The 8,948-nt window shown below is 47.5% G+C and overlaps 1 protein-coding gene across 7 annotated transcripts in view; it reads right to left on the reverse strand.

The window, feature by feature from the left end:
- Positions 1-8,948, reverse strand: part of Pcnt (pericentrin) — a 99,606-nt gene that overhangs the window by 86,404 nt on the left and 4,254 nt on the right. For all 7 annotated transcript variants that reach the window (XM_021204734.1, XM_021204732.1, XM_029542260.1 and 4 more), the window contains exons 3-7: positions 5,721-5,798; positions 4,996-5,260; positions 2,390-2,445; positions 2,018-2,192; positions 1,392-1,528 (exon numbers count right to left, since the gene is read on the reverse strand). In XM_021204734.1, coding sequence (XP_021060393.1) covers positions 1,392-1,528; positions 2,018-2,192; positions 2,390-2,445; positions 4,996-5,260; positions 5,721-5,798 — 711 coding nt within the window. The remainder of the gene's footprint in view (positions 1-1,391; positions 1,529-2,017; positions 2,193-2,389; positions 2,446-4,995; positions 5,261-5,720; positions 5,799-8,948) is intronic.

The raw sequence follows: 8,948 nt of genomic DNA on the forward strand, positions 1-8,948 counted from the left end.
AGACAGGGTTTCTCTGTGTAGCCCTGGCTGTCCTGGAACTCACTCTGTAGACCAGGCTGGCCTCGAACTCAGAAATTCGCCTGCCTCTGCCTCCCATAATGCTGGGATTAGAGGCATGCGCAGCCACACCCGGCTCTCTTTTATGATTTATTTTATGTATATGAGTACGCTGTCACTGTCTTCAGACACACCAGAAAAGAGCATCTGATCCCACTACAGATGGTTGTGAGCCACCATGTGGTTGCTGGGAATTGAACTCTGGAAGAGCAGTCAGTGCTCTTAACTGCTGAGGCATCTCTCCAGTCCCTTTTTCCTAATTTCTTGACCTGACAGTTTGATTCTTGGGTTGGGTAATAAAAACACTTGAGGCCTCTGAGCAGGACCTTCCCAAATTCACATTTGACTTGTAGCATTTTACTAGGAAAAATGTCTAGAATATATAAGCACCAGAAAAAGCTTTAGTTACCCTGTTTTGGAACCTTCTTGCTTAATCACGTATGCTCAGAGGGTATGTGCTTATGTTCCTAGGTTCAGAGTTTTTATAAATGTCTCAGGAACCCATGTAGAGAGTAACCCATACTTTCTGAATTCAAGATTAAACATTGAGGGGTTGGGAATTTAGCTCAGTGGTAGAGCCAGCCTGGTCTACAGAGTTCTAGGACAGCCAGAGAAACCCTGCCTCAACAAAAAACAAAACAAAAAAGATGGGGGGCTAGAGAGATGGCTCAAGAGATGGTTAAGAGCACCAGCTGCTCTTCCAGAGGTCCTGAGTTCAATTCCCAGCACCCATGTAGCAGTTCCCAACTGTCTGTAACTCCAGATCCAGAGGATCTGCACCCTCATACAGGCATGCATGCAGAATAAACACATATGTGCATAAAATAAAAAAATAAATAAATCTTTTTTAAAAATTGAGCATTACTTTATGGGCCTGGTCTTGTAGCTCTATGCCTTTTGTACCAAGAACTAAGTCACTTCGAACTCAGCACTTAAGTTTTAGCAGACATCAAAATATAAAGTGGCACACCTCCAAGTTGTTCCAGAACTCCTCTAATAAAGCAAGAAATTGCCGGGCGTGGTGGTGCACGCCTTTAATCCCAGCACTTGGGAGGCAGAGGCAGGTGGATTTCTGAGTTCGAGGCCAGCCTGGTCTACAAAGTGAGTTCCAGGACAGCCAGAGTTACACAGAGAAACTATGTCTCGAAAAACAAAACAAAACAAAACAAAACAAAAAGAAAAGAAAAATAAGATGGTGTGCAATAGAGGAAGACACTGACACCAACCACGGCATGCCGTGAATCTAACACGTACCCTGTCCATCCCAGAAATGCAGACACACATACACGATCCTCACATACAATCAAATGACTCAACGTTATGTCTGGTTCTACCTCCAACTCTTTGGCTTTTTCCTTTTCTCGGAATCTCAGCTCTAGGTCTTGTAAATACTGGCAATGCTCTGACTGCAGGTCTTCTTGCAGCTTCTTGATGGCCGCCTGGTGCTGAGCCTCCAGGTTCTTCAGGGAAACTGGAAAGAAGCACAGAGACCACCTGGTGTGAAAGGAGGCCGCTTCCGTGTTCAGGAGCGGCCACTGATCAGCATTTCATCACACATCCATGGTTTACACACAGAATCTTGTGCCCACCATGTTTCCATCCTGGACCCCCAGGATTGCCTGACAGGGGGATGTAACAATGGCACAAACAAAAGAGGCTCCATCTGGGCGTTCTCCCACGGAGGGAAAGAAGAGACACACAGACACAGTAAACTCACAAGAATCGCTGTGTTACCTAACACCTGTGGTATCAAAAGTGCACAGCCCCCATACTCCTTCTGCAGGAGGAATTTAGTAACTGACGATGTAAGAGGGCTCTATGAGACACCCATGCCCTTGTATGTCTGTCCCCAGCAGCTCACAGTGGAAGCAAAGGCGGGAACAGGCAAGTCCAGTTGCAGACTCTAGTGGATGCTCAGTGCCCCGTGCCCCAGACAGGCTCGCTCTAGTCAAGGGCTCACCTTCAGCCTCATGTTTGGCCTGGAAAACCTTCTCCAATTCAACCTTCTGTTCCGACAATTCCTTCTGAAACTGGCTCTGCAAACCCTCCATTTCGGACTGATGCTTCAACGACAATTCCCGGCGGAGATTTTCCAAACATAACTCTCTTTCGGATTCCCAATCTTGCTTCAGGGTCTAATTTCAAAGAAAAAGCAGATTGTGGTACAACCCAATCTCTGGGGAACCTGGACCACAAAAAATTGACTCCCTACCAGCACATTCCAGTTCCCTTGACTGACTTTATCTGCATCACAGTGGGAGTGGGGGAGCTCGGTGGAATGTGAATGTAAAATGGAGTGCATGCAGAACTGTACTTCCAATCAACCACACACCTCGATCACCTGGACATTTTTCTCCATTTCTGAGCGTAACTTCTCCTTCAGCTCAGCTGTAAGACAAAACATTTAACGAGTCATTCAGACCACAGGATCTAAACTTTCAACACCATCTCATTACCCAGGAGACAATGGGGCTCAAGTACCCACTGTCCACTTGTGGAAAGTTGCCAACGCACACAGGACAAGACATCCAGACGATGGCTAGTTTAAGTTAAGAAAGACACTCACATCAAAGAAAGAATATTGACATTCCCAGGCTCTAAGGTTCTCCTAAGAGCACAGCTCACGATCAGCTGCTGGGGTCCCAACACCTCCAAACCCACGGGAACCTTCAGACAACAGAACTGCAGGGCACTTTAGTTCATGTGCCCACTGGGCCAGGGCCAAGGTAAGCTACTTAATATTAAGACACGAGAAACTGTCCTACGATCTAAGAGCTCCCAACTCAAGCAGGGAGAAGGGCAAGAAGATGGGTTCCAGCAGTGTCTCGGTCCAGCAGGACCTCCCAGGATGGAAAGGTCAACAGAGGGTAGGACTGAAGAAGCGAGCAATGGCAGGAGGCAGGCAGCAGGCCAAGGCAGCAGCAGACAGGAAAGCTGGCTAAAAGGCTGGGATCCACCATTAGCGAGCCGTGTACTACATGCCAGGGCACCAGAGAGCCCTTTGCTTTCCTTCAATAGGGTTGCAGCCTCACCAGGGGCCCAGGGAAGGGGGCCTCTGCAAGTGGCATGGGAAGCATAAAAGACTAAAGAGGCCGGGCGTGGTGGCGCATGCCTTTAACCCCACCACTCGGGAGGCAGAGGCAGGCGGAATTCTGAGTTCGAGGCCAGCCTGGTCTACAAAGTGAGTTCCAGGACAGCCAGGGCTACACAGAGAAACCCTGTCTAGAAAAAACAAAAAAAAAAAAGGACTAAAGAGACAGAGAGAACTTATATTGGACAAGAAAATAAAACAAAAACATGTATTTATTTGGTTTCAAACTACCGAAAGACACATAGAAAGCACTGGGAAAAGAAACCTGGTCTTTCCCACTGAGGGGAAAGCCAGGCAAGGGAGAAGGCTTTCTCCAGCAGAGAAAGATGCATCTGGGGCCTGCCAGTGGACTCTTTAACCCCAGCACTTGGGAGGCAGAGGCAGATGGATCTCTGAGTTCGAGGCCAGCCTAGTCTATATAGAGAGTTCCAGAACAGCCAGTGCTGTTACACAGAGGAACCCAGGAGTGTGATTGGGGGAGAGCAGTGGCGACACCCACCTTTAATCCCAGCACCCACTGGGAGGCAGAGGCAGGCAGATCTCTGCAGATCTACAACCAGGCCTACACAAACAAGCCCTGTCTCAAAAAGCCAAAAGGAAAAAGGAAGACAGATAGACAGACATGCATGGATGCATGCATGCTGGTCACAGGGATGCTGGGAAGGCAAATATTAAAGCAAGCCCTCTGGGGCTGGCAAGATGGTTCAGTGGGTACACTGACTGCTCTTCCAAAGGTCCTGAGTTCAAATCCCAGCAACCACATGGTGGCTCACAACCACCTGTAATGAGATCTGACACCCTCTTTTGGTGTGTCTGAAGACAGCTACAGTGTACTTACAGGTAATAAATAATTTTTTAAAAAAAGAAGATAAGAGAGGAGAGGAGAGGACAGGAGAGGACAGGAGAGGACAGGAGAACAGAAGAGAAGAGAAGAGCAAGCCCTCTTTCCAAGTAACAAATGTCCTCAATCTCAGCTATGGAGACACCTACAGAACTTCAGTCTACCACACTGTGCTGCTTATACAAAGAGACTATGTGACAAGGGAATTATTTCTCAATAAAGCTGGTACTTATATAATAGAAAATGCTGGGCAAAGGAGATGGCTCTCAACAGTTAGCTCCAGAACTTCTAGACAACCTGGGTACAAACCCCAGGACCCAGAACCATCTGTAACTGCAGCTCTGGAGGGACAATGCCATCTTCTGACCACCACAGGCACTAGACATACATGTAAATCACAGACATAGATGCAGGCAAAACACCAATACAAAATACTAACTAACTACCTAACTAACTAAAAGTAGACATTCCACCCATCTATGGGAAGCCAGCAGCAGACTAAGAGGGTATTGGATCCAGCACGCAGACCTGCAATATGACTGAAACTAAGATGAATAGCCAGGCCAACTCAAGCATTGTCCAGCCAGCAACATGGGCCCAGTCAAGTTTGCTTGTAATTGCAGAGGGGGCCTAGCTGGAACACTAGTAAGGACTCGTCAACAGAGAACCCACTGGATGGCTTCCTTCCCTCACAGAAGGCCCACTGGATGGCTTCCTTCCCTCACAGAAGGCCCACTGGATGGTTAACCTTCCTCCAAGGAACAGAAGAACAAAAAAGCAAAACATGCACTTAAGTAAAAGTGATTTGGAAAATCAGCAGGCTGCTTCCAGTGTGTGTGTGTGTGTGTGTGTGTGTGTGTGTGTGTGTCCGTGCGCACATGCGCATGGTATGATTAGTGATAAGGGGGAGAGGTCTGCAAAGATGACCTCTTTAAAGGCTAAGCAACAACCAGAAAAGAACAGGTGGGAACAAACACAGGGTCCACGCCCTGTCTTTGCTCGGTACCTGCTTCTTGCCCACTGCGGAGCGCCATCTCTGCCATCTCTTCCTTCTCGCGGGCGTGCTGCTCTCGCAGCAGCTCCAGTTCGCACTGCTGCCGGCTCTGCAGCAGTGCCAGCTCCTGTGCCCGCCGGCCATTGAGCATTTCCCGCAGTTCCGTCAACGCCGTTTCCTTTTCCTTCTGCAGGTTGGCTTGCGTTAGCTCCAGCTGTGCTGTATGCATGTTGTTCAGGCTCAAGCGCAGTGCTTCTAGCTCAAGGTTGTGGGCTGTCTGCAGGTAGAGAGGAGCCAGGGCTGATGAGACCCAGGTCAGAAACCAGGGTGGCAAGGGCAACACCAAGCAGAAATTGCGAAAGAATGAGGGAGAGAAAGGAGCTTGTAACTTAAAAGGGTGCCACCCTGTCTCTATGCTGCCCTGTGATTGACAGCAAGGGGGTGCAGCCCCAGCTCTATGCTGCCGAGTAACTGACAGCAAATACATATCATAGCCATGGCAGACTCCCTACCCCGCATGTCCACACGTGACCTTCCATTTGCTTGGGGAATGGACTCACAGAGAGAAGGCAGAAGTATCAAGGCAAAGGAGGAGATGGCAAGCCACCGCCCCACCTGTCTACTTCGGGATGAGTCTCTCTCACATGCCCCCCAGCAACTTAGGACCCACTGTGCCCTGGGAAAGTTGGCAGACTACCAATTAAGACCCTGTGAAGGCTGAGAGCCCTGCCGATCACCTGGGGTGGCTGTGGCTGTGGCTGTGGCTGCTGCTGTCCCTGCATGTCAGCCACATCCAGTTCACAGTCTTCTTGTTCCTAGAAGGAAAGCAAAGGATATAGCCTGGAGAATTCCCATTTGGTCGAATCTGTTGACGTGGAAAGCTGACGTCATTACAGTGAAATGTAACAGAGGAAAATACTAACACATATTATACAATACAGGCAAACTGTGAAAACCTGCTACGTGAAAGACAGATATCTAGGGAAAGACAGGAGGAACCTGAGTTCAAGGCCACTCTGGGCTACATAGCTTGGACCAGGATAGGTTAGATAGCTAGATTCAATCTTTAAATTAAAAAGAAAGTGGAGCACAGGGCCACACCTGTAATCCTAGCACCCTGGAGGCTGAGGCAGGAGAGTTGTAACCTCAAGACCTACCTGGTCTATCACAAGTTCAAAGCCAGCCTGGGTAACAGCAACGCCCTGACTTCAGTATCAAAGTAATAAGAGGAGCAAGGAGGGCCAGCACCACGCACAGCTTGGTGGGTCAGCACCATGGACAGCTTGGTGGGCCAGCACCACGGACAGCTTGGTGGGTAAGAGTGCCTAGCCCAGAAACCTATGGGAAAAGCTAAATGTAGCAGCTCACTATGATCCCAACAACACTACAGGCAGGGCAGGAGGCAGCGACTGGAGAGTCTGCTGGAAGCTCACGTCTACAGCACTGCCACAGAACTAAGAGACTATCTCACAAAGAAGGTGGGAGGACAGAAGTGACCCCTGAAAAGTTGTCATCTGACCTTCACACTCCCCGGTGCTACTCCCTTTCTCGTTTTTTGTGTTTGTTTTGTTTGTTTGTTTGCTTTTGAGGCAGGACTTTGCTGTGGAAGCCAAGGCAGGCTGTCCTTGGAACTCACTCTGTAGATAACCAGTTCTCTACATGTGGGTTGTGCCCCCTTTGGGGGTCAAATGACCCTTTCACAGGAGTTCTATATCAAATATCCTGCTTATCAGATATTTACATTACAATCATAACAGTAGCAAAATTATAGATATGAAGTAGCAATGAAATAATTGTATGGTTAGGGATCAGCCCAACACGAGGAACTGCATTAAAGGAACTGCATTCAGAAGGTGGAGAACCACTGCTGTTTACCACGTTGACCTTGAATTTAAAAAGATCCACCTTCTTATGCCTCTGGAGTACAGGGATTAACAGTGTGTGCTGCCACCACTGCCTAGCAAAGAAAAAGATTGTAAATAGTACCAAGGAAAAGAATTACCTCAAGAAGGGTTTTTTAAAAAAGAAAGCCACCTAGAAAGGAACCAAAAATGTAAATCCAGAACTCAAATCCGGCAGAGAAGAGATTGTGGCTTAGGAAGATGGATGGGATGGGGGTGGGGCCTGAGACCCTAAAAAGCACAATAAATCAAGTTACAAAACAGTGACGAGATGATAGCTCAGTAGTTAGGAGCACTGTAGTTTTTGTTTTCATTTTTTGCTTTTTCCAGAACAGGGTTTCTCTGTATAGCCCTGGCTGTCCTGGAACTCACTCTGTAGACCAGGCTGGCCTCGAACTCAGAGATCCACCTGCCTTTGTCTCCCAAGCACTGGGATTAAAGGCGTGCGCCGCCACCACCGCCCACCCAACGGCACAGTTGCCTTGCACCTCACATTTGACCCCCAGCACGCACATGGTGGCTCACAACCACACCTAACTCCAGTTCCGGGGAATGAGATGGCCTCTTCTAGTCTCCAAGGGCACTGCACACAGGTGGTGCACAGACGATAAGGCAAAAGCACCCATGACACACAAAATAATAAAACAACATTTCTTTTTAAGTAGCAGATGGGTATAGAGGCAATAGGTCCCACGGTCCTGGCACAGGGCGCACACCACCAGGAACACTCTTGCTAGGAACTCTGACAAAACCAAGGACATATGCAAACAGACATGTCATAGGAATTCTACAAAAGAACTTGCTAGACATCCTTTATAGTGTCTCGGAAAGACTAAGATCAGCACAGATGGGAAGAGACCAGGGACTCCAAATCCAAGAATGTAGCATTCACTCTTGGTCAGAAGGTGTGAGACAGAGGGCAGAGTACGAGCGTGCCTCAGCAGTTAGCACACAGCTTGATTCTGATGTGGATTCCAGCGCTACTAGCACATCTGTGGCTGCTGGCTTTGGCCGAGACAGAGTCTTTATTTCCTAACCCAGGCTGGCCTTATACTTGACTGTTACTGACTATCTATCCTGTGCTTGGAGTAGGAGGGAAAATCTGTCATTTTTTTGGTTTTTTGTTTTTGTTTTTTCTTTAGAGATAGGGTCTATTATGTAGCTCTGGCTGTCCTGAAACTCAATATGTAGATCAGGCTGGCCTGGAACTCGAAGAGATCCACCTGTCTTTACCTCCTGAGTGATGGGATTAAAAGCATATGCCATTACCTCTGGCTTTAAAAACATTTTTTTTAAATTTCTCTGTCTAAAGGTTGTTGGTTGTTTTTTTTTAATTTTTAGATTTATTTATATTTATTTTATGTACATAAGCACTTTTCCTGCATGTATGCATGCACACCATGTGTGTGTCCAGTGCCTGTGGAGATTAGAAGAGGGTACCTTATTTCCTAGAACTGGAGTTAAAGATGGTTGTGAGTCACCATGTGCTAGGACCCTGTGTCCTACAAGAACACAAGCACTCCTAACCACTGAGCCATCCCTCCAGCCCTAACTGTAAACATTTTAGAAACTAGAGGGTACCCACTAAATGTAGTAGGTCTTTGACTACTTTGTAGCCCTCATTCCTTCCACCCCTTCACTCCTTCCCTTTTAATCCCCAACACTGGGTAGGAGAGAAGGAAGGCTGATTGGGGGTGTCATGTTCCTTGGGGCAAGTCAGATCTTTGCTGTCACAAATACTTAACAAATCGTAACCAATAGCAACCAACCAACCAACAATCACCCCCTATCAGGGCTCTAGCATTTATATACCCTCTGAAAAGTCCCCAGAATTCCAAATGTTACACACTCATAAAAACTATCTGCAGCTGGCAAAGTCACGCCCTCTTCCAGAGCACCAGGGGAATCACAGTCAGTTACAGTCAGTCACTGCAGACAATCTGATGCAGCCTGTATACCACATCTGGGATTAAAATGAAAACATTCTTTTTTGTTTTTGTTTTTTTGTTGTTGTTGTTTTTCAAGACAGGGTTTCATTGTATAGCCCTGGCTGTCCTGGAACTC

Source organism: Mus pahari, chromosome 9, assembly GCF_900095145.1.
Source record: "Mus pahari chromosome 9, PAHARI_EIJ_v1.1, whole genome shotgun sequence".
NCBI classification, from domain to species: Eukaryota; Metazoa; Chordata; class Mammalia; order Rodentia; family Muridae; genus Mus; species Mus pahari.